Source organism: Scyliorhinus torazame, chromosome 27, assembly GCF_047496885.1.
Source record: "Scyliorhinus torazame isolate Kashiwa2021f chromosome 27, sScyTor2.1, whole genome shotgun sequence".
NCBI classification, from domain to species: Eukaryota; Metazoa; Chordata; class Chondrichthyes; order Carcharhiniformes; family Scyliorhinidae; genus Scyliorhinus; species Scyliorhinus torazame.
In genome coordinates, this window is record NC_092733.1 from 17,783,040 (window position 1) to 17,809,278 (window position 26,239).

The 26,239-nt window shown below is 48.9% G+C and overlaps 1 protein-coding gene across 1 annotated transcript; it reads right to left on the bottom strand.

Annotated features, from left to right (window-relative positions):
- Positions 1-1,029: 1,029 nt before the first annotated feature.
- Positions 1,030-5,514, bottom strand: LOC140403260 (forkhead box protein D2-like). Its single transcript, XM_072491037.1, has 2 exons — positions 4,258-5,514; positions 1,030-1,370 (listed from the first exon to the last, which is right to left on the bottom strand). The coding sequence occupies exon 1, from the start codon at positions 5,242-5,244 to the stop codon at positions 4,276-4,278; it is 969 nt and encodes a 322-aa protein (XP_072347138.1). The 5' UTR covers positions 5,245-5,514; the 3' UTR covers positions 1,030-1,370; positions 4,258-4,275.
- Between the last annotated feature and the right edge of the window lie 20,725 nt (positions 5,515-26,239).

Here is a 26,239-nt window from a genome sequence, read left to right on the forward strand (position 1 = left end):
CGCCGAGGGATTTGAAAGCAAAAATTGCCTTTTCTTGAATTACTTCTCTTTTTAAAAGAAAATACTTGCTTAAAGTTCTCTGGGTCACACACCGGTTAATTAAAACTCGCCATGCAGGTCAAATTGAACCAGCGCTGGCTCGCCTGCTGCCTTGTGTTATTTTTCAATGCTGAAACTTTGGGATGGGGTGTGGAAATCTCTCGGGACAATGGCTAGCCGGACCCGATAGTGCGGTTTCAGTCGGGATCTCTGTTGTCTGCGACAGATTGGTCGGCTGGATTCAATTAGCATTCAAAGTAAACAGGCGACCCGAATGCAAGGCTGTCGGCAGAATCTTTCCCTTCTAAACAATCCCCCGAACAAAATCAGGAGAAAAAAAAATCATGTGTTCACCATCTCAGTTGCTGTCATTTCTCCCAGAACATTAACAAATTAAAGGCTGTTCCCTAATCTCCCAAATCCCCAAATGGCTGAACCTGTTGGTTGGCATTTGTTTTTTCAAAACATTCTAAGTAGAGAATTTCATACGGAGTCAATCGATCTTTCTTTGGGGACGGGGTGGATGGGTGTAGGGGGAGGGGGTAAAGGAATACCCCCCACCCCACCCTGGCCCCATGACTAAAAATGTGAAATATTTTTTAAAAAAACAAGTGCTTCCCGAGTAACAAATCTGACAATATTTTCACAGGCAGAAAAAGATCGCACTTGTCCTCAAGTTTGACACATCGCCCAATGTCACAGGACCCTCCCCCTTACCCCCCCCCCCCCCCCCCCCATTCCTGTCCACAAACACTCATTGTGTGGGACCACCTCACTTGCAGTCCCAATGCATCTCGAGTTGCCCCAAACACCCACACACTCAGGGTGAGACAGGCTGACAAGGCGTTTCGAAGTTGAGAAGGAGACTTTGGGAGTGAGAAGAAATATATATTTCCTTAACTCGGCCGACGTTTACTCAATAATTGAGTGCTTAAGCCAACACTTCGTCCTATAATAAGACAATCTGGTGAAATTAAAATCAAAGACGCATTTTTGGACACAGAACGATTTAATGCTGATACATTTTTGCTTCATGTGGGAAAGGCGGGTGTATTGGATATGAAAAAACCCGGGACACAAGTGGGAAATAATTTATACAGGGACAGTGCCACTTGAGAACCACTTATCACGTTATATCTTGATCAATAATTAAACACACGTCTCTCTCTCTGCCGTTACAATCACAATATTTACACAGATTCATGTACAGAAGGACTTTGTATTGATGCAAATGATCAAACCATTTATTTATCTCTATTTTGCTCATGACTGTCCAAAACAACTTGAATGGAGATTGGAGTTCTCTCTCTCTCTGTTCCTGAGGCATTGTTCTGTAAAACACAACACATCGATATAACAACAACAGCCCGCTATTAAAGTACAGATTGCACAGCCTGAGATTTTCCAGGTCGCATATGTTCAAAATGTATCATGCTAAGCTCCTATTGTTTTTGTAATCTCCCCCATTGAAACAGCTCCTCGCCCCCTTTTTAGACCCTGAATTTGTTGCAGCATTTTACTACTTTTGTGTCAGATTCCAGTATTTCGCTTTTAAATATACCCCCGCCCTCCTTTTGATTGCATCTCTCCACCTTTCCCCCTATTTAGATATATCCAAAATGCAATATCGCCTGTTCTTGGTTGAGAACTTAACCAATTAATTTGCGCCCAGGTATAACAAACAACACTGCGACCCGCAAGAGGTTGCCAGCTGTTAATATGGCAGCGGGTAACCTCCTACCCATCTCCCAACCTTGAACAGAGAGGCAACTGCCCCCATACCCTCTCATTGCCAGAGCGGGATGGTAAACGAGAGAAGGGGTTTTGAGTAAACAGCGATATTGGGCATTTTGCTTGACACTCTCCAGATCGGTCCACCGTGCCTGAGATTTACTCTGAGCCAGCCAACAGGGTTGACAAATAAAACTAATAATGTAAATCTGAATGAGACACGGTGGGAGTGATAGATTTGGGGTGATGAGGGGGAGGGGGGGGGGGGGGGTTGAGAGTATTGCAGGCTGGGTGAAACAGATATTTTCTGAAGTTGGTCGATTCTTTTCGACTATTGCATCTCGGGGTTTACAAGCAGTGACGTGGTGGTGGTGGTGTTTGTGTGTGTGTGGGTGTGGGGGGGGGCAGATTATACCCCCCCCCCCTACCCCTTCCCAAAATCGTTCTCCGGCACGAATTGCCCCTCTGGTCTCGACTTTAACTTTTGGAAATTCCAAACGAGGAATGCTCAAAAGTCGGATCCTAAATCCGCGGGGAGGGGGCAATTGGTTGGGGGCAATTTTCCTGCTCAATCGAAAGATGGTGTTCAAGGGTCCAAGTGGACATCGGGTTGGGGCGTGGGGGCTCAAAGATGCACAGGAGCGAATCACTACCAAGCTCACCCATCCCCGCCCTGAATCTCAACGCCTGGATGTGGGACACAGACACACATATTGAGAAGTTGGAGGGGGAAAAGGGATCACCAGACAGTAATTCGAATTAAAGGAGAATTTTCCAGAGGGAGCATATTTGTGCCAGCAAATCATCAATTAACATTGACAAATCGGTGTCCACATATTACAACAATTAGCAGAATAGACACTGGGGAACGATTTTGGACTGGGAAGGGAGCTGAAATTAATCGAATTCTTACTGATTCCACGAGAAAGTGACAAATGTTAACTCTTTTTTTGTCTATAAAGGGGTGAGATATTCTATGATTCCACCGTGCTGGAGGTGAGAGTCACCTCTTAGTCACACGGGGTCTGGAATGATTTACTCACAGTGTGTCCAGCTATGTCATATCAGTCTTGTCTGATCCTCTGACCACAGATGCTACCAGGGCTCCTTTGAGTTTATCCAGCATTTTCAGGTTCGCTTTCAGAATTCCAGCACCCCCAGAATTATGCTCATATGTCACATTGGAGGTGGGGGACACCAAAACATTCAACCATTGAACCCACGGATGTGACATTCCTGATAGCTAAGCAGGCGATCGTGGCGTTTTGCCTGACTTCCAGCCTAAGCGAATAAATCTTTCACATCCCCCCCCAAAAACCCACATGAAATTAAATAAAACGAACGAATGAAGAACAACGCGTGGACAATTCGTTAGGCGGGGGAGTTAAGTTGAAGAGTTGGCAGTAAGACGGGAAGATTTTAAAACATTGTCATTCCATGGCGTGCTATCATTTACTTATTTTGTTTTACAAATGTGCAACTTGTCCATTTTCACCCAGTTTCCGAAATAGGGGGAGACCCCGGGATGGCCTTCCCTGTTTCTTACACACACACACACACACACACACACAGAAAGTCAGGACCCACACGGGTCACAAATCAGCCAAAGTTTCCAGATTTGGATCCTAAGTACAGCTCTGTATGGTATCAGTGGACAGTTCAATCTGCCTTTTTGTGACATCTCATCTATTTCCATTTACATCACCCCGACGCATTTGATTTCATAGCATCCCGACAGTGCAGAAGGAGGCCATTCAGCCCATCGAGCATGCACCGACCCTCTGAAAGAGTCCCCCTACCCAGGCCCATTCCCACATCCTATCCCCGGAAACCCACCTAAACTGCGTATCTTTGGACACAAAGGGACAATTGATCCTGGCCAATCCACCTAACCTAACATCTTTGTACACTAAGGGACAATTGATCCTGGCCAATCCACCTAACCTAACATCTTTGTACACTGAGGGACAATTGATCCTGGACAATCCACCTAACCTAACATCTTTGGACACAAAGGGACAATTGATCCTGGCCAATCCACCTAACCTAACATCTTTGTACACTAAGGGGCAATTGATCCTGGCCAATCCACCTAACCTAACATATTTGGAAAATAAGGAGAAATTAACCCTGGCCAATCCACCTAACCTAACATCTTTGGACACAAAGGGACAATTGATCCTGGCCAATCCACCTAACCTAACATCTTTGTACACTAAGGGACAATTGATCCTGGCCAATCCACCTAACCTAACATCTTTGTACACTAAGGGACAATTGATCCTGGCCAATCCACCTAACCTAACATATTTGGAAAATAAGGAGAAATTAACCCTGGCCAATCCACCTAACCTAACATCTTTGGACATTAAGGGACAATTGATCCTGGCCACCTCACCTAACCTGCACATCTCTGGACTGGATTTAATGGCATCTTTCACATTGCTGGGGGGTTAGACTTGACTCGACACAGAAACAGCGTCCTACCTGCTTCTCCAGATCCACTCAGTAATGCCGGTTGTGCAGTTGGGTGGTTTTGTTCGCCAGGCTGCCTCCCTGCTCCACAAGCTCACAGTTCATGTTTAACAAGTTCTGGGAGGGGGCGAGGATGGCGGAGATGAGAGGCAGGGCCGGCGGGCGCTGCCCAGTCCGGGGGTACACGGGAGGCGAGACTGGGCAGATGATGCTGTCTATGGAGAAGGCGGCGAGCGAGGTTGCCGCCTCCACTTTGACCGGGGTCTCGGGGCTCAGCGGGGGACGGAAGGCTTTCCTGCCCGAGTCAATGCCCTGGAAAAGGGCGGAGAGGGAGGGGAAGGCGGTGGCCGGAGCTGGGATGGGGCAGTGGTGGTGATGGAAGGTCAGAGCAGGGTGCCCAGTGCCCGGGAGATGGAGGCCATAGCCATAGGGTCCGTAGCTGAATCCGGGAATGAGATTGGCGTGTTCCCTCAATAACCCAATCTGCTGTTGGCGTTTGAACCTCTTCCTCCGCCTCAGGAAGCTCCCATTGTCGAACATGTCGGCGGAGTTGGGGTCCAGGGTCCAGTAGTTGCCCTTGCCAGGGTTGCCCGGTTCCCTGGCCATCTTGACGAAGCAGTCATTGAGGGAGAGATTGTGCCTGATGGAATTCTGCCAGGCTGGGAACTTCTCCTTGTAGTAGGGGAATCTGTTGCTGATGAACTCGCAAATCTCACTGAGAGTGAGCCTCTTCTTGGAGCTCTGCAGGATAGCCATGGTGATGAGGGCGATGTAAGAGTAAGGGGGCTTCACCAGGGGGCTCTTACTCGAAGCCTTCACCCCCTTCACATCGGGAGCCCCCGGGGGCAGGGGGCTCCCGGCCGGGCAGAGCCCCCCACCCGGGGGGAGCCTGCTCCCCGGCGACCCGGGGCCAGCCGAGTCCCTCTCGTCTCCCACCACGTCGATGTCCGCCTCTTCCAAAGCAAGCGACCTCTCTGTCATTTCTGATCCCAGAGTCATCGCAAATGGGGGCGATGGGAATGTGCAGGGGCTCCCAAAAACGTCCGCTACATGAAACTAAAAGTCAGCTCTAAGCAGAGGGGGAGCAAAACCTCTTAAAAGGACAGACACACACATGTAGAGAGAGAGAGACACACACACACAGATACCAAAAAAGCAGAGAAAAAGGGTAACACCACAAACCAGGGGGAGAGTCTAATTTTGGTGTTGTCCCCCTTGGTGACTTTTCCTCCGCTCTCTCTCTCTCTCCCTCTCCCTCCCACCCAGTCTCTTGTTGTCGATGAGTCCCTCTTACACCAAATGCAGAGGGGCTGGGTTAACAAAACACACACACACACACAAACCCTCTCCTACTTTAAATGCACAACTTTCCTGCCATGGTTCCTGACGTCACGGAGGAATCTGGGTGCCTCTCCGGAGCCAGTGACTGAGCAAGAAATGGGAATGAATAGAAAACGCTCAACACCACACAGCCGATCATCACAAACAATTCCTCCACTCCACCCACCCACCCAACCCCTGACCAACACCGTCCTGAAGTTTGCAAACCCCCTCTCACAGCCAGGAACAAACATCTCCAGAATAACTTTTCTAAACTGTGCCTTTTGTTTTGTGTGCCTCCGCACCCCCCCCCCCCCCACCCCCCTCAAGTCCATTCTTTTCATTTGTTAAATGTCTCAACGATCCAACTCCTTGATCATTCCAGATTTGGGTTTTTTTTTTGGGGGGGGAGGACTATTTGCCATTGATCTAAACGTGACCAAGATACGGTTCATATCATTTTGTGCCCCTTTTTAAATACAAACTGGTTCAGATGCTCCCCATGTCTCACCCCCACAGCCCAAAAGGATGTGCAGTCTAGGTGAATTGGCCACGCTGAATAGCTCCTTAATTGGGTGAAAAAAAGAATTGTGTGCTCTCACTTTAGAAAATATATATATGATCTGATTTAATTGGCCTGCTCCCTGTACAAGGAAGGTTGTGCACATTTCCAGAACCGGGACATTGGTCAGAAGACATTATCTCGTCATACTGGGCAGCACGGTAGCATAGTGGTTAGCACAGTTGCTTCACAGATCCAGGGTCCCAGGTTCGATTCCCGGCTTGGGTCACTGTCTGTGCGGAGTCTGCACGTTCTCCCCCGTGTGTGCGTGAGTTTTCTCCGGGTGCTCCGGTTTCCTCCCACAGTCCAAAGATGTGCAGGTTGGGTCGATTGGCCGTGCTAAATTGCCCTTAGTGTCCAAAATTGCCCTCAGTGTTGGGTGGGGTTACTGGGTTATGGGGATAGGGTGGAGGTGTGTGCCTGGGTAGGGTGCTCTTCCCAAGAGCCGGTGCAGACTCGATGGGCCGAATAGCCTCCTTCTGCACTGTAAATTCTATGATACTGCTCTGTGACTTCTGTCTTCTTAACTGGTAAACGTCTCGCTCTCTCGCATGTCCCGCACTGCAGTGCCCACGGCTAACTCGACTTGCGAGCGGAACTGGTAACAACCCGCCTCAAATTCGTTCAAATAAAAACTAAGTTGAATTGAACTAAAATACCTTCAACCGTGGTTTAAGATTTCAGAGTTGTGTTTTTGTTGGTGACTCATACTCCACCCCCTCGCCCCCCCCCCCCCCCCCCCCAAAAGAAATAGCTCACTCGTAAAATTGCCAGCACTGCCGCGAATAATCGGGATCTTGATATAAATGGATGCAAATGAATATATTCTGAAATGCTAAATATGTTTAAGAATTTCTGCATTCATCTCCCAATGGATGGTGGAGTCGATCATTCACTGGAAACGATTCCCCGTTTTTAATCGGAACATTTCTGGAAAAGGTCAAGAAGGATTGTTCTTGTATCCAACCCCCCTCCTACTAGGGGCTGGTTTAGCACACTGGGCTAAATCGCTGGCTTTTAAAGCAGACCCAGGCAGGCCAGCAGCACGGTTCAATTCCCGTACCAGCCTCCCCGAACAGGCGCCGGAATGTGGCGACTAGGGGCTTTTCACAGTAACTTCATTTGAAGCCTACTTGTGACAATAAGCGATTTTCATTTCACTATCACACACAACTGGGGTTAACTGTCTATCATTCATAACCTTCTGCTACATACACGTATGTATGCAGAGAGACAGACAGTAGACAGTTTATATGCACACACGGTGAGATCCCCCTTTGTTTTCTTTTACCCTTGGGAGGGGTTTAACATAGCGATGCAAGAAACGAGACAAATCCCACTCGGGAACACGGAATGTTACAGTAGAGTGTCGGTCCGCAGCAGATGTGTCTGCACCCCCTCGCCCCCCCCCCCCCCCCCCACAATGTCCCATGGGCACCTGGCTGATCCTGAGAACTTCAGGGCTGCAAGGCAGTCATCCAATCCGAGAATTTCCAGTGCAGATGGAGGCCATTCGGCCCATCGAGTCTTGCACCGGCCCTTGGAAAGTAGCCAGAAACCTCGAAGCTACAACAGGAATGGGATCATAATTGACCATAGGTGACAATTAGGGAGGGGGGGGGGAGGGGAAGGCTTAAGGCCACGTCTCCGCCCTATCTCTATAAACCCAGTAACCCCACCTTTCTGGACACTAAGGGGCAATTTAGCATGGCCAATCCACCTAACCTGCACATCAGTGGACTGAATTGAGGCAGATTCAATTGCAATGCGACCACTTTTCCTGGCTACCTCTGAATCAGGGGTGGTCACAGAGAGAGAGGGGGGCAAGGTCCACTTAAAGGGGAGGGTACGCCTGTTACACATACACACACACACAAACACAGAGTAGGTGGGCCAGCCACGAGACAGAACGAATGCAGCCAGCGGTCCCAACCCCGACTTTTGCGCCTTGCCACTCGCGTCGCAAGAAATCCATCTTCTGAAATGTCTTCCCGGGCCACTTTAACGAAAGCAGTGCTTTTGGTTTGCAAGAAAGCTGCTGATAAGCGACAGAGAGGAACGTCCCCCGCCAAACTTGCCTTACTAATCCCGCTCTTGCAGATTTGCCCTCACCTGAACGGGGGACTGATTCACTTGCAGACCCATCCCAACGGTCCCAGCACCCACCCCACCACCCCTCCCCCTCACCCCCGCTTAATTGTCGCCTCTGGTCAATTGTGATCCCATTCCTGTTGGATCTTCGAGGTTTCTGGCTAATGACTCACGGTTACTAACTCCCAGATGCGTCTCCAAACTGCTATTGACATTGCAGTCTGCAACACAGAGATGTATCACTCAGGTCAGACCTCCCACTCCTCCGGGCAAGTAACCCGACTGGGAAGGGCAGCTTTTCGATGCAGAAGTGATTGGAATTACAGAAACGGAATGGGAAATCGGTCCAGTTAACACTGCACTCGCCGATTTCAGGAAAACCCTTATGGTCGGCTGGTGGTTAAATAATTCTACCGACCTGAATTTATAATCTCAGCGTTTTTTAAATCTCTCCCTCTTTATCGTTGGTGCTATACAAAGATTGCAGCGCACAGAAACAGCCCATTCTGGTCCATGTTTATGCTTGAAAGATCAAGCCTTTCTCCCCATCAACACAACCCTCTTCCCTCGTGTGATAGACTCCCCTTCAATTATTTGCCTATTTGCCTCAACTTTTCCACTTTTTCACCACTCTTTTTGGTAAAGAAGCTTCGCCCGAATTCCCTGGTGGATTTAGAAATAACTGGTGGATTTAGAAATAACTATCTTATATTTGTAGCCCATAGTTTTGAGCCCCATTCTCCGCGAGTGGCAATACCTCTATCAAATCTTTTCGTTATCTTCAAAACAATTGGGTCACCACTCAGCTTTCAACATTGCGTCTTTCTTTGTCTACCTCTTTCCTAATCTGTCTCTCATCTTGTTCCCTTTCCTCCCCCCCTCCCTGACACTTTCCACGGTGAAATAATGAATCGAGTGACAGGATATTGTCAGGGCGGCAAGTCGTGTGGCAACAACGTCCCCGCTAAGATAGGTCTGGCAGATCCAACACTCTCCGCAGGACAGGGTAACAGCAACAATTCCACACCAGATTCTCAACATTTAAAACACGCTTCATCCCTTTCTCAAGGGTTCCAGAGGCAACGCGCAGAGCGCGCAGAGCGCACAGGGCAAGCCCTTTATCCACCCCCCAACTTACTCCCAACCACCAATTCAAATTGAATCCAATTCATGAGCCCCACAATAGAGATATTATATCCGAGCTGATAAGAGCAGGTATTACACCTGCTTGATGTTACGTTTGGTTAGCCATAAGACCGATGAAGGTGGTAAAATATAGGCTTTTAACGCATTGTACCAGTCATAAAATAATAGTAAGAAGTCTTACAACACCAGGTTAAAGTCCAACAGGTTTGTTTCGATGTCACTAGCTTTCGGAGTGCTGCTCCTTCCTCAGGTGAATGACGAGGTCTGTTCCAGAAACACATATATAGACAAATTCAAAGATGCCAAACAATGCTTGGAATGCGAGTGCATTCCAAGCATTGTTTGGCATCTTTGAATTTGTCTATATATGTGTTTCTGGAACAGACCTCTTCATTCACCTGAGGAAGGAGCAGTGCTCCGAAAGCTCGTGACATCGAAACAAACCTGTTGGACTTTAACCTGGTGTTGTAAGACTTCTTACTGTGCTCACCCCAGTCCAACGCCGGCATCTCCACATCATAAAATAATAGTGCACAATTCAGACCATTGTCCCTGCGCTAGAACCTCCCATTTGTATCACTCCCTTGCTCTTTACGCACAGTGCACAGTAACTTCATTGCAGTGTTAATGTAAGCCTACTTGTGACACTAATGAAGATTATTATTATTCCCCCCTTTAATTATTCATCCAATTCCTTTTTGGAAATTATTATTGAATCCACTTTGTGCCCGTCAAGCTCTGCATTATGGATCACGACAGCTCGCTACACCTCCCTCCCCTTTTTGTCACTTCTGGTTCTTGTACTAATTTCCTCACATCTTTGTTGCCCATCCTCCAAATAAATTAATGACTCCAAGTATCAACCACTAAAGCGTTTCTGCTGAAGGTGACAGCGGATCAAGGGTGCCTCCTGCAACTCGAAGTTTCAACCGAGCCACTGAACTCAAGTGATGATACCATAGATGCTGGTAGCATGGGTGGGGGGGGGAGGGGAGGAGAGGAGGGGGAGGGGGGAATAGAGGGAAGGAGAGGAGGGGGAGGAGAGGAGGGAAGGGGGGAGGAGAGGAGGGGGGAGGAGAGGAGAGGGGAGGTCAGGAGAAGAGGGGGGAGGGGAGGAGAGGAGGGGGAGGGGAGGAGTGGAGGGGAGGGGAGAAGAGGAGGGGGAGGGGAGGGGAGGAGGGGGGAATAGAGGGGGAGGGCAGGAGAGGAGGGAAGGGGGAGGAGAGGAGGGAAGGGGAGGAGAGGAGGGGGAGGAGAGGGGAGGTCATGAGAAGAGGGGGGAGGGGAGGAGAGGAGGGAGAGGGGTGGGGGAGGGGAGGGGAGGGGAGGAGGTGGGAGGGGAGGGGAGGAGAGGAGGGGGAGGAGAGGAGGCGGAGGAGAGGGAAGGAGAGGAGGGGGAGGGGAGAGAGAGGGGAGGAGGGGGAGAGGAGAGAGGGGAGAGGAGGGGGAGGAGAGGAAGGGGAGGAGAGGAGGGGGTGGAGAGGGGGGAGGGTAAGAGAGGAGGGGGAGGGGAGGAGAGGAGGGGGAAGAGGAGGAGAGGAGGGAGGAGGGGAAGAGAGGATAAGGGTGACGAGGAAGGGGGAGAAGAGGAGGGGGAAAGGAGAGGAGGGGGAGTGGAGGGGGAGGGGAGGAGTGGAGGGGAGGAGTGGAGGGGGAATGGAGGAGTGGAGGGGGGAGGGGGTCATTCAGCCCATCGAGGCAGTGCGGATTCCTCATCCCACCATCCCACACTCTCCCGCACAATCCTGTGTCCTCCCTCAAGTGGTTATCCAAAGTTTTTTGACAAGGTACAATGATCCCTGCCTCAACCATGCTCTTTGACAAAGAATCCCCAAAATACAGTGATGGATTTGCAGAAGAACATTTCTTCAAACTTTTCTCCCCAAACTCTGAGTGGCAATGGAAAGTCACAACCTGCTTCCCCAAACTAAGGCGACAGTCGGTCGTTAGTCGCTCCATCCATCGCTTAAAAATCATCTGACAATTTATATATTTTAGCATTGAATTCTCACCTCACTGTGCATTGCTTAAGTCAAATTACTGGGCAGTTCACATCTTCACAGCTCAAGAAGTGACCTCAATTTATCAATAGCTGTTTGTAATATTGAGTCAAAATATATTTTCTCTCCCATTCATTGCTTCGGAGGGACAGTGTCAGAGCTCATGTGGCTGGGGCTGGTTTAGCACACTGGGCCAAATAGCTGTTTTTTAAAGCAGACCAAGGCAGGCCAGCAGCACGGTTCAATTCCTGTACCCTGAACAGGCGCTGGAATGTGGCGACTAGGGGCTTTTCACAGTAACTTCATTTGAAGCCTACTTGTGACAATAAGCAATTTTCATTTCATTTCAATAGGTTGTGAGTGGTAGCACCCAGCTTTCATCAGAAGGTCAAACTCTAGAGACTTAAGCACCAAGATGTATGCTGATACCTCAGTCCAGTACAGCATGGAGCAATCAGTAATACGGTCTCCTGGGTGAGATATTAAACTGGGCACCCGTCAGCCCACTCAAGTGGAGGAGAAACCTCCCTTGGCACTATTTCAGATGGTGCTACTGTCCTGGTTAATAATTAATCCTCAACAAATGTCAGTTAAAAACAAACACATTACCTGGCCATTATCACACCGTTGCGTTAGGGAGCTTACTGAGGACAAATTGCCTGTCGCATTTTCTACATCACACCAGTGACTACATTTCTAAAGTACTTCATTGGCTTGGAAACACGCTGCGTTATAAAAATGCAAGTCTTGCCTTCTTTTCCTCACTTGTGAGGTTATGAATTGGTGAGGAGCCAAGAGTCTCACAGCAAAGCCAGCAGCGACACTGAATTTACTCGCTGTAGCCCGGGTTGTTAAATTGTACAAATTCATTTTCTCACCTTGTCAACTTTTCCACAATAGCACTTCTTGGCATCCGAACGTTTCCACAGAAGCTGCACAGGCAGGCGGCTTTGCCGGCACTTCCATGAAATTACCTTCTTTCTTTCATTGGAGGCTTCACAGCCGTCGCCACATGAACATTATCATTATCACTGACAGCATTCCCCCCCCCCCCCCCCAGACCACTTGCTTACACATAGGACATCGAGTCGCAAAACCTGCGTACTGTACTAGTGATTTAACCCATCCAGTTACAATCTCCCTCTCTCCCTCTCCCTCTCTCAGTCATTTCAGCCGTCTTGGTGATCTTGCTCATCTGCTCAAGAACTGCAACAACTTGCTCACTTGCAGATGAATTCCCATCGTGGTCCTCTCACTGGCTCCAGGATCCTGACTGGCACGGCATCCGATGCCAGCTTCAGGTAGGTACCCTGGTCACCTAGAAGTTACTGCCACATTTCTGGGGGAAACCGGGCCTGGGACATGAGGACAGAGCGAGAATTTGAGTATAGAAGCAGGGACGTGTTGCTTCAATTGTACAGGGCCTTGGTGAGGCCACACCTGGAGTATTGTGGGCAGTTTTGGTCTCCTTATCTGAGGAAAGATGTTGTTGCTCAAGAGGGAGTGCAGCGAAGGTTTACCAGACTGATTCCTGGGATGGCGGGATGGATGTACGAGGAGAGATTGAGTCGGTTGGGATTGTGTTCAGAAGAATGAGGGGTGGGGGATCTCATAGAAACCTAGAAAATACTAACAGGACTAGACAGGGTAGAGGCAGGAAGGATATTCCCGATGGTGGGAGTGTCCAGAACCAGGGGTCACAGTCTGAGGATACGGGGTAGACCATTTAGGACAGAGATGAGGGGAAATTTCTTCACCCAGAGAGAGGTCGGCCTGTGGAATTTGTTACCACAGGAAGTAGTTGAGGCCAAAACATTGTATGTTTTGAAGAAGCAGTTAGATATAGCAGTTAGGGCGAAGGGGATCAAAGGATATGGGGGGGGGGGAGCGGGATTAGGCTTTTGAGTTGGATGATCAGCCATGGTTATGATGAATGGCGGAGCAGGCTCGAAGGGCGGGATGGCATCCTCCTGCTCCTATTTTCTACACTTCTATGCTTTAAGCGTTTCCAATAAACAATTGGAACAATACCAAATTTCTCCCCATATGCACAAAATATCACTCCATATTTTATTGTACTTACATTCTTTGAGTAAATGTGAAGCAGTTTTGGCTTCGTATCAATATAAACAGTTTGGTTATATTCCCTCAATATATTAAGCAAACAGTAAGTGACCATGGTGAGAAGATTTATCCTCGCTGCATTACAGCTACAGTAACACAACGCACATTTATGTGGCCCCCTTTACTGTCGCAATGCATCCCGAGGCGCTTCACAGCAGCACGAGGAAAACAGTCGCGGAACAAAAGGATGAGATGTTTAAACGGTGAGCCCAGAATTGGCCAAAGTGTTGTGCTCGAACAGAGGATCTTCAGTGTGCAGAGGAAGCCAAAGACACCAATGTATTTTCAAACTTTAAAACATTTCTTCAGGACCGAACTGACTGCCTGGGAATTTTGCAGTTATCATTGTTCACCCTCCCAATGCACCGTGCTCCCAATCGTTCCTAGTTAACTTTAGAAGTTAATTGGAATGGAGTAGCAGCGAGGGGCATAATGAATATGTGCTTGAACTGAATCCACTTTCTCTGGCTCGACCAGGAAGCATTTCTCAGACTTTTGGCTTTGTGATTTGCGTGATTAAAGCCTCAAGGGGCGTACTCCACGGTAGAAAGTGCAACTGGAGAAGCTATCCAGCAGAAATGTAATAGGGTCCTCGCACATCTCTCTGCTATTGTAAGGTGTTCATGCCCCCATTAAAGTGAAGTGTTAAGTGAATACTTGTGTCTGTTTCACAGTGGAAGAAGAAGACAATTAGCATAAAGCAACTCAAATAACAATAAGTCAAGGAAGAGGTACCTATTGAAGCAATTAACATTTTAAAAAATGGTAACAGAGAAAATAATGGGACTTAAGATAGGCAAATTTCTTGGACATGATTGTTCGGAACAGGTGGACAAGTGACAGATGGAGTTAAACACAGGGAAACGGAAGGTGATGTATTTCAGCAGAGGGAGTGGAGATTATCATAGAATTTGCAGTGCAGAAGGAGGCCATTCGGCCCATGGAGTCTGCACCGGCTCTTGGAAAGAGCACCCAACCCAAGGTCAACACCTCCACCCTATCCCCATATCCCAGTAACCCCACCCAACACTAAGGGCAATTTTGGACACTATGGGCAATTTACCATGGCCAATCCACCTAACCTGCACATCTTTGGACTGTGGGTGGAAACCGGAGAACCCGGAGGAAACCCACGCACACACGGGGAGGATGTACAGACTCCGCACAGACAGAGACCCAAGCCGGAATCGAACCTGGGACCCTGGAGCTGTGAAGCAATTGTGCTATCCACAATGCTACCGTGCTGCCCATAAGCAACATAGATTTAGTGACATAGTTCTGAAGATTGTGCAGGGACATGGGTGCATGTGCATGGACCATTGAAGGAAAAGGACATGTTGAGAGAGTGGTTAGCATCGCTTGTGGTATCTTGGACTTTGTAAATGGAGGCATTGAGTACAAAGTAGGGAAAGGTACGCTGAACATTTATAAAACCGTGGTTAGGTCACGACTGGAGTATTGTGTACAGTTCCGGTCACCACACTTTAGGAAGGATGTAAGGGTCCTTGAGAGGGTGCAGGGGAAATTTGGCAACTACAAGGCTAGGTTAGGGAAGCTGGGGTTGTTCTCCTTGGAGCAAAGGAGAGTGCGGGAGGGTGTTGATTTGAGTGCCACTAGAGTTAATGGAGGCCATGAGGGGAGGGAGGGATTGGTTATAGTGCTGCTGGAATACAGAACCAGTGGGGACAAGGTTCTGTCCAACCATAAAGGTCTAATTCATGTGACAAACAGTGTTCTAGAACCATAAAGCACAGGACAGTTGACTCTCAAATAGAGGACAATCCTGCAAAATACTGCACAGCTGGTCAACCTGGACTTTGCATTCCAGCTCAGAGATGTGCAACTTAGGTGGATTGGCCATGCTAAAATTGCCCCTTAATGTCCAACGATGCGCAGGTTAGATGGGACTACTAGGATAAGGGCAGGGGGAGTGGGCCTAGGGTGCTCTTTCAGAGGGGCAGTGCAGACTCGATGGGTCAAACAGCCTCCTTCTGCACTGTAGGGATTTTACGGTTTTTAATTTATGGTTTCAAGAAAAAGGCGGAGAGTGGGGATAAAGCGAATATACTCTGAATGGTGGGGTGTGACAAATGATAGTCCTCAGGGCTCTTAACGTTTCACTATGTGTAATCGATGACTTGGATAAGGAGTAAAGAATTGTAAATCCAAATTTGCAGAAGAAAGGCAAAGACAGGTAAAGTAGGAAGTTACGAAGGGACAGCAGTAGACTACGTTAATGAACAAAACTACAGTAGATAGAATTTAATAAGGGCAAGTGGAGGGCACATAGTGGCACAGTGGTTAGCACTGCTGCCTCACAGCACCAGGGACCCCGGTTCGATTCTGACCTCGGGTGGCTGTCTGCGTGGAGTTTACACATTCTCCCCGTGTCTGCGTGGGTTCCCTCCGGGCGCTCCGGTTTCCTCCCACAGTCCAAAGATGTGCAGGTCAGGTGGATTGGCCATGCTAAATTGCCCCTAAGTGTCCATGGATATATGGGTCAGGTGGGGTTACGGGGTTGCAGGGGATAGGGTGGGGCCGGGGGGGGGGGGGGGGGAGGGGGGGGATGCTCTTTCAGACGGTCGGTGCAGGCCCTGATGGGCCATATGGCCTTCTGCTGCACTGTAGGGATTCTACGATTGCAATGATTAAAAAGCATAGTGAAAGAGGCTGGTGATGTCCATTGTCAATGTACAATGACAAAGACTCATACAGACTTGAAACGCAGGGAGTGGTTTTCCAGCCGGTGGGATATTCCGGACCCGTCAACAACGATGACCACCCCCCACCATGGGTACCCTGGTGGTGGAGGGTGCGGAAAATGGAAAACCCCATTGACAGCAGTGGGACCGTGAGATCCCACCTCCAGCCAATGGCAGAACACGCGGCGGGGGGAATCCCAGTGGTAAAAAAAATTATTTTTTTCTCCGGACGAGGGCGGATCTGCTGAATTTTGCCAGTGCTTTCTGCTTTTATTTCAGAATTCCAACGTTTGCGGCATTTTGCTTTGAGCCGAATAATGAGTCGACCTGCTGGTCTCGGAGGTCTCCTGGGAGTCAGATGTCAGGGTGGGGTGGGGGGGGGAATTTTACACCGATGGGATTTTCAAGTCCCGACAAAGTCATTAGACTATTGAAAGGTTCGCCGCATTTTGCTGTACCACCCCCCCCACCCCTCCCCGTGACAGGGCAGTAACATTCTACCTCATGGTCGACAGACTCCTCAGTTATATCATTGCAATCGCACACATCTGAAACCATTCTGTGCCAGCGCGGAAGTGGCAGCATATTAAGCAGGCTGGGTTTATTGCCTGAGACTGAGAGAAGACACCCTGCTGGTCCCAATTAGGACGAGAATACCAGATAGATTTCAGCAATAGCCCTGGGTGGGGCCCATGAGCTGAGAAATAGATGCTCTTTGGATCTCAATGTGGTCACAATTAATCATGTTTATCCGGGACTTTGGCAACGTGGTAGTTCACAGGAGGACAGTTTTCGCATCAAAAATAAATGAGAATTCAGCGCAATCAGTAAGGTCGCAGTTATTGGGAGATTGCAGTGGTTATTGCAAATTTTGTAAGAAAGTGTGTTGGATACTCCATGTGGTTGTAGCTCCGCCATTTCGGTGTCTGGAATTTAAGGTTTGTGGGACGATTTACGAGACAGAAATTTGTGGGTCGAGCAGTGCTACAGAGAATCGTCAACACAGCCTAGTCCGTCACGCGAATCCGCCTCCCATCCACTGACTCTGTCTGCACCGCCCGCTGCCTGGGGAAAGCGGGCAGCATAATCAAAGACCCCCTCCCACCCGGCTTACTCACTCTTCCAACTTCTTTCATCGGGCAGGAGATACAAAAATCTGAGAACACGCACGAACAGACTCAAAAACAGCTTCTTCCCCGCTGTTACCAGACTCCTAAACGACCCTCTTATGGACTGATCTGATCTCTCCACACACCTTCTCTACTGAGGAGCACTACACTCCATATGTTTCACCCAGTGTCCGTGTCTCTATATTTATCATAGATTATCATAGAATTTACAGTGCAGAAGGAGGCCATTCGGCCCATCGAGTCTGCACCGGCTCTTGGAAAGAGCACCCTACCCAAGGTCAACACCTCCACCCGATCCCCATAACCCAGTAACCCCACCCAACACTAAGGGCAATTTTGGACACTAAGGGCAATTTATCATGGCCAATCTACCTAATCTGCACATTTTTGGACTGTGGGAGGAAACCGGAGCACCCGGAGGAAATCCACGCAGACATGAGGAGAACATGCAGACTCCGCACAGACAGTGACCCAAGCCGGAATCAAACCTGGGACCCTGGAGCTGTGAAGCAATTGTGCTATCCACAATGCTACCATGCTGCCCGTGTTTACATTGTTTATCTATCCTGTGTCCTATGTTTTTTTCATGTATGGAACGACCTGCCTGGACTGTACACAGAACAATACGTTTCACTGTACCTCGGTACATGTGACAATAAATCAAATCCAAATGTGCTCATGCTATCAGAATTGACTCTTCCACCTTCTCCATTAACAAAAAAATATTGGAAGCTACTTTCCAGTTAGACGATGCAATACCCCTGGCTGGAGGGTCAGAAGCCAAAGCAGCTGGATCTGCGCTCTTCTGCGGGCTGCAAGCTGTGCCCTGTCTGCCAATGTCGCCCTTCCCTCATTGCCCATGAACTGAGTGACTTGCTAGGCCATTTCAGAGGGCATTTAAAAGTCAACCACATTGGCTGTGGATCTGGCGTTCAAAGGTAGGCCAGACCGGCTAAGGACAGCAGATCTCCTGCCCTAAAAGGGCATTAGTGAATTAGATGGCCCCATTCCTCAGCTCCAGCTCACTAACTCCATCTTGACTCCTGGTCCCTGCAGTTGGAACCGAGCTGCTGCTTTAATTGACACGGTATCAACTGAGGACTAACGAAAACTCTCAGTGGCTGCGATACTTTACTGTAGTGTACTAAAATTGGCTGTCAGAAAAACCTCGTTGGCGAGCAAATATTTTGGGGCATCTGGCAATCACGCAAGGCAAGGTTTGTTCTCCTATTTTCCATCCCCTCAATCTCTTGTTTGTTTTATTTCTCCCTTTCTTACTCCCAAAACGTTCGGAGGCTTCGTCTCTGACTGTTTCTCTCTCCCCACAGTTACTTGAGAAGCCTTTGGGAAGGCTGAATCAATGGGACGAAATTAATTAAAATTAAATTAGCTCCTCTCTGTCATGTTTTGTCAAATCTTCATTTTATCAAAACCATTTCTGGTCGTTCTTATCTGCAGGTTTATCCTCTAGTGCCATTTAAGATCCGAGCCTGATGCTCCCCTTGCTTCCTCCATCCTTGTGTCGAAACACAAGACTTCTTGTTGTAATTGTATTATTCCAGGATCTCAAGGCGGTGGAGCAATTTATTGAAACAATGGCTCCAGTGTAAAGGGGCAGGAACTGGGGGAAGAGTTAGGGGGAGCTAACTGATCGTAGATGGAAGTTCTGGGGAAGCCTTCGCAAGTGGGAAGAGAGGTAGCAAAGGATGGTTTAAGGAGAGAGTTTCAGAGTGTCGGGATTAAAGACATCAGCGGTTAGGGGCGGACAGATGTGGGGTAGGTCTGGTAGGTCAGAGTTGAAAGAGCAAGGAGTATGAGCTGAATAGGGGGTAGAGCAGGTTGGAAGAGGGGGGACATGCGGGGGGGGGGGGGGGGGTTCATGGAGGGATTGGTAAATTAGACCAAAGTCCATGAACTCAAGTGAAGGGGGAATAAAACTCCAATGCCCCATTCAGGCGATTTCCTGCATATCTGTCTGTCTCCAGACTAACTTATTCCAGCTTCATGGATTCCTTTCTGATTGTGTTGGATTTATGGGTCAGTACATACTTTTTGTAACCAAAATAGAACTGCGACACAGCTGTGAGTTATATAATTAGTGTTCTGGATAATTGAGAAATTTCCCTGATCCCGCGGAGTATGATATTTATGCAAACAATGTGCTGTGAGACACTTATTATCTGTGCTTTTCCTATCAGCGATCTGCCGAAGTGCTGGTCCTCTGCTCATTTCTCCACGTCTCGTCTCGAAGTCTGGCGTTTCCCTTTTCAGTTGCTGCTAGGAACCTCTCCATTTTCAATTTCAGGTTGTCTACCATCACCATTCTCCTTCTCCCTCTTGGTCTACATACATCTAATCTTCCTTCAGTCACCTCCTTAGGTGAGTTCACGCACCTTAGAAGGTGCCAGTCCAACTTTTCCTTGACAATATTCGCTGGCGCCCTTTCACCCTCCACCATCGTGAGGGTGTGGTCATTGCTCTTGCGTTGTCTCCAGCTGACCCACTCTGCCCTCCCCCAGAACCACCTTTCACAACTCTCTAAACTTTAAACGTCCACTTTTAAATGTCCGCAGGCGGCACGCTAGCACAGTGGTTAGCACGTTTGCTTCGCAGCGCCAGGGACCCGGGTTCGATTTCTGGCTTGGGTCACTGTGCGGAGTCTGCACGTTCTCCCCGTGTCTACGTGGATTTCTTCCGGGTGCTCCGGTTTCCTCCCATAAGTCCCGAAAGACGAACCTTCGGGGTTCTACGGATTGATCCTTGCACTCAGGAGACACTAGTTGAAAATAGAGGAAAATAGCGACATCACCGGTGAACCGGTCTGGTTGTGCATTTGTTGTTTTCCGTATTGGCTACAGCAGGTCGCCAATACGGAAAACAACAAATGCACAACCACACCGGACTACCTTGTGCCAGGAACCTGCCTCTCGCAGTTTGGTCGCTTCAGCCATCAGCACAATGTCTGCCGCTGTGCGGAGCTACCACATTCCCAACTGATTTGCTGCATGACCATCACCATACATGGATGGAATTGTGCGAACGACGGGATACACAAGGCAGGCTTGGGTGTCACATTGGGCAAGAATGCAGCGCGCGCACACACAAACACTGATACACACACACAAACACTGATACACACACACAAACACTGATACACACACACAAACACTGATACACACACACAAACACTGATACACACACACACACTTATGCAAAAATTAGCTGGGTTTCCTGGGATTGTTAACCCAACGTGGATTTTCTTCACGAGGGAAAGGGCAGAACAGGTGGGAGGAAAGGATTTGGGGAAGGGACGTTCGAGGAACAAAACCACATTTAGTGTGAGTTACACACATGGTAACCATAACATTAAAGAACAAATCAACCCTGTTAAGAGTTAAGATATTTGCAATGGTGGGTGTATAAAATAGGAAGATCATCTTACACAGTTTACATGTTGGGAAATTATCCATTAAAAAAAATAGAAAGTCAGGCTCAAGGAAATAATAGCAATTGGCAATGAAATGGCCATTAAAGCGCAAAGTACCCGTCGGACAACAGGACCAGATGGAATACATCCAGTAGCATTTAAGGAAATGGGAGGAGTAGGGAATGAAAGGTTTTGCAGCTCATTACATTCAGGAGTAGTAACAGATGATTGGAAAATAACTAATCTTGATCCAATTTTCAAAGAAGGTCAGGAGCACAATCTGGGGAATTCCAGAACTGTTAGCTTAACATTTGTGGCAGGAAAAAACATTGGAGTCTATTTTAAGGGAAAGCATTTGTATTTAGCAACAGTAAATGCAATAATTGCAAGCCAATGGGGGCTTATGAAAAGTAGATCGTGTCTTAAAAGCTTCATAGGGAGAAGCAGGATTGTGAATCAGGGGAATAGAGTGGCCCAGTATCATTGCTTTTACTAATATAGCAGCTGTTTGATATGCTGACTTTTAGAAGGCATTTGATGAGGTCCTGTTTTTCAAACCTTTTTTCCCATGGACCCATTTTTACAAACTGGCCGACCTTTCGGTACCCACGCCGGCCGACCTTCGCGACCCACGCCGGCCGACCTTCGCGACCCACGCCAGCTGACCATCGCAACCCACACCAGCCGACCTTCACGACCCACACCAGCCGACCTTCACAACCCTCGCCGGCCGACCTCCACGACCCTCGCCAGCCGACCTTCGTGACCCACGTGGCCGACCTTCGCGACCCACGCTGGCTGACCTTCATGATCACCATTTTCGTTTACCTTTAATGTGACAGGTGAGCCTGCCTGGTCCTCACAATCTCACTTGCCTTGTCATTCAATGTTACATTTCTGTATGGGTTGTTTATCAGGGTTCCTGGAGCTCGCACCAGCACCGCTTTGTCCGGCTGTGGACTCGCCTGAGAAGCTCTCTCCAGGAGATTAAGTTGTGAGATCCGGGCCTGATTGTGTCTCTGGCCCTCTCTCTTCCTTAGTCCAAAAAGATCCCTCTTCAGTTCTTCACACAGTCCTGTTGCTTGCTTGCTGGCAGCTACAAAATGGAGGAAGTTCTTTGTAATTTCGCACCCAGAGTTTGTGATGTCAGTGTACCGGGCGGGTGATGTGCTCTCTGCCGTTGCTTTTGGTGGGATCAAATTTTTTAAAATCTGCTCCTGGAACAGCGTGCTAACACATGGAGGCAGCGGCCTACCTCGCTAGGCTCCAGGCCTGCGCACTGCTACATCCGGCTCAGGGTCCATGCATGAACGGGCCGGCCGGCATTATGAAAGCCAGTCGCGACTGGCATTTTAAAAAGCGTGCGATTGAATGTGAAGCCCGTGGGGATAAAGAACACTGGTGTCAGTTGGTTTGGAATTGCCTCTGGTCAATTGGTACCATTGAAATGTTCAGTTTCCTTTCCTCCCCCTGAAGTATCTGTCTCTTGCTGGAGGGCAATTCAATCAAAGTAGCCCATACCAAAGTAGCCACACAGCCTGTACGAGCCTTGACAGTCAATGCCAACTGGCTATCTGACCATGGTGTCTAACCAAGCATCCACTAACACCCAGAAAAAGGACAAAAGGGACGAGGGGGTGGGAAATTGGGGAGTGATCAGCCATGATCCCACCCTATTTTTTTGGTGTCGCTGGTTGAAAGATTAATGTTGACCAAGAGAACTTAACAGAAAGCCACATAGCCTTATTCTCGAATTCTACTGTGGAATTACCCCCTAGCAGAGGGGCTGGTTTAGCACACTGGGCTAAATAGCTGGTTTTTAAAGCAGACCAAGGCAGGCCAGCAGCACGGTTAAATTCCCGTACCAGCCGCCCCGAACAGGCGCCGGAATGTGGCGACTAGGGGCTTTTCACAGTAGCTTCATTTGAAGCCTACTTGTGACAATAAGCGATTTTCATTTCATTTTTCATGGAAGGAGGTAAAGGTGTCCCGTGCTTTACGCCTCACGGCTGAAATGTTCTGGCTGTTTCCGCTAGCAGGATCTTCCCACCCCGTCGATGGCAGCCCCCTGCCGCTGGATCCCTGGCAGCAGAGGCTGCGAAAAATGGGGAAACCCGTTGACAGTGTTGGTATTGTCAGATCCCGTCGCCAAACATGGCGTGCGGGGAAAGGGGGTGGAATCCCGGTGGCTCTGGCATTGTAACACACGCTAAGCGCTACACTAGATTATCCGCAAAGGTCATGCCTCTGTGGACTGGCATGTCTCAATTACCCTTAACCCACCCGCAAAAGAAGAGGATGGAGCTTCCAACCACCACCCAACACCCTCGCTATCCAGGGCCCAGGGTCTAACAGGCACCTGATCAGCGATGCAGGGTGTGCTACCAACAGGGTCTCTGCCTGAGGGGGTCTATCAGTGTTGTGTTGTAGCAGGGCAGGAAGGGTGGGGAGGGGGGGGGGGGGGAGTGGGGGGGGGGGGGGGGGGGGGATGGGCATCAATAGCTAAAGAGCCAGAGGAGGGTTAACTTTGACTTTAGACATGTGTAGACTAGGAGCACTGGGATTACTAAAAAGAGACACAAGGGAGCTTTGAAGGAAGGAGATTGAGCCAAGGACTAAGCCCTTTTCCCTCTGGCATTTTGCAAGTCAGAACAACTGCCGTTACCCTGGGGCATTCCGACACATTCCCTCCACGCTCCTGTGATCAGCAGTGGCACTGGCGAAACCCAGGGAATACCGGGCATGTTGTCTGACAGCACCCCCTCACCTTCCCTGACACGTGACAGGGCGGTGAGGGGGAGGCCATTGGCCTGATTACTGGGGTGATGGGAAGGCATCCCCAGGGTGGGGATGCAGCAGTGGGACACCCTGCACAATATTCCTGCCTCCTCCTGCTTTATCCCCGGATGAAGAGCTTTAAAAACAAAGACCTCAGCTTACAGTTCTTTGCACAAAATCACCAAAACGTACAGCCATTGTGTGGGGTTGCCAATCTGTTGCTAATTATTTAGTACAATTATTGTCATTTATTTAACAATAGCTGTTTCTGATTATGTGGCCAGCTGATTTTGATCATTGTTTCGATTATAGTAATACAGATGGAAAATAACCAAGATTTACCATATTCCATTAAAAAAAAAATTCAGAGTACCCAATTTATTTTTCCAATTCAGGGGCAATTTACCATGGCCAATCCACCTACCCTGCACATCTTTGGGTTGTGGGGGCAAAACCCACGCAGACACGGGGAGAATGTGCAAACTCCACACGGACAGTGACCCAGAGCCGGGATTGAACCTGGGACCTCGGCGCCATGAGGCAGCAATGCTAACCACTGTGCCACCTTGCTGCCCTACCGTGTTTTATTGTTACACACAGAATTATAAAATAAATAAAATAATAGACCAGTGGTTAGGTAAATCTCTTCGGAGGGTAAGAAAGTACATTTCTGGCTTCCAACTTATTCCATCCATTATTTATTTCATTCACTGCAAGAACGGCTCGTTTTAAATCAAACGCAAAACCCATGGCCTAACCGGTAGGCTCGAGCCCCTGCTGGGCACATAGATTTCATAGAATTTACAGTGCAGAAGGAGGCCACCCAGCCCATCGAGCCTGCACCGGCCCTTGCAAAGAACACCCTACCTAAGCCCACTCCTCCACCCTATCCCAGTAACCCAGTAACTCCACCCAACCTTTTTTGGACACTAAGGGGCAATTTAACATGGCCAATCCACCTACCCGCTCATCTTTGGGCTGCGGGAGGAATCCGGAGCACCCAAAGGAAAATCAGGCAGACACGGGGAGAACGTGCAGACTCCGCACAGACAGTCACCCAAGCCGGGAATAGAACCTGGGACCCTGGAACTGTGAAGCAACAGTGCTAAACACTGTGCTGACGTGCCACGCCTCTGCTCCTGCTCTGACGAGATTTGACAGACGTGCTCGAAACCCTGAGGGGACTGGATGGAGTAGATGGAGGAGAAACCTCGCATTGGCAGAAAGGTCGAGAACCAGAGGGCAGAGATTTAAGGTGATTGGCAAAAGTAGCAATGGCAACACGAGGAGAAACGTCCCATCCAGCCAGTGATTAGGATCTGAATGCACTGCTTGAGAGTTTGGTGGAGGGAGGGTGAATCAAGGCACCCAATAGGGAATTGGATCAATTTTTGAAAAGGAAGTATTTACAGGGCTGCAGGGAAAAGATAGAGGGAAGACTAATTGCTCCTTCAGAGAGCCAGCACAAAAATGACCGGCAGAATGGCCTCCTTCTGTGTTGTAGCCATTCTATGATTCTATGGTTCCAAAATAGAAAATCATTTTTCATGGTTTAACACTCTGTGCCCACTATTTCTTTTGCTTTGGCCACATGTTGAACAGCATGGTAGCACAAGTGGATAGCACTGTGGCTTCACAGCGCCAGGGTCCCAGGTTCGATTCCCCGCTGGGTCACTGTCTGTGCGGAGTCTGCACGTTCTCCCCGTGTGTGCGTGGATTTCCTCCGGGTGCTCCGGTTTCCTCCCACAGTCCAAAGACGTGCAGGTTAGGTGGATTGGCCATGCTCTAATTGCCCTTAGTGACCAAAAAGGTTAGGAGGGGTTATTGGGTTACGGGGATAGGGTAGAAGTGAGGGTTTAAGTGGGTCGGTGCAGACTCGATGGGCCGAATGGCCTCATTCTGCACCGTATGTTCTATGTTCCTTCCACATCGCTCTGTCCCGAACGCTATCACACTCTCTCCTTCAAGTAATACTCTCGCACTTGAGTGCTGCTCCCTTACCAGCCACCAGGAGGTGTGTTAACTGTGGCCTGGGAAAGGCCTTGGTGGTTTTCCTCTCATGTTGAGAGTTGCTGTTTCAAAGTCACCTGGCAGGCAGAAAACGTAAAGGATGACTTGCTTTTGCATAGCAACCCCGCCGCATCTGGGCGGCACGGTAGCACAGTGGTTAACACTGTTGCTTCACAGCTCCAGGGTCCCGGGTTCGATTCCTGGCTTGGGTCACTGTCTGTGTGGAGTCTGCACGTTCTCCTCCTGTTCTTGTGGGTTTCCTCCAGGTGCTCCCGTTTCCTCCCACAGTCCAAAGATGTGCGGGTTAGGCGGGTTGGCCGTGATAAATTGCCCTTAGTGTCCAAAAAGGTTAGATGGCGTTACTAGGTTACAGGATAGGGGTGGAGGTGTGGGCTATGTAGGGATGTTCTTTCCAAGGGCCGGTAAAGACTCGATGGGCCGAATGGTCTCCTTCTGCACTGTAAATTCTATGATCTCAATGCATGAATTTCTTCTAAGACCTTCAAAGAGGGATGGGGACTGGTTCATGGGAGAGGGGGTCATTTCAATATCAAACAGGTACATTATAGGGTCATTGGGATTAGCCATAATTCCCTCATGCTTCGAGCTCATATTGTGCAGATTGTGGAGTGAGAAAACGAGGCAGCCACTTTTCACACTGCAAAACATAATGGAGAATGATTCTGCTCCTGGGCAGCGCTGCG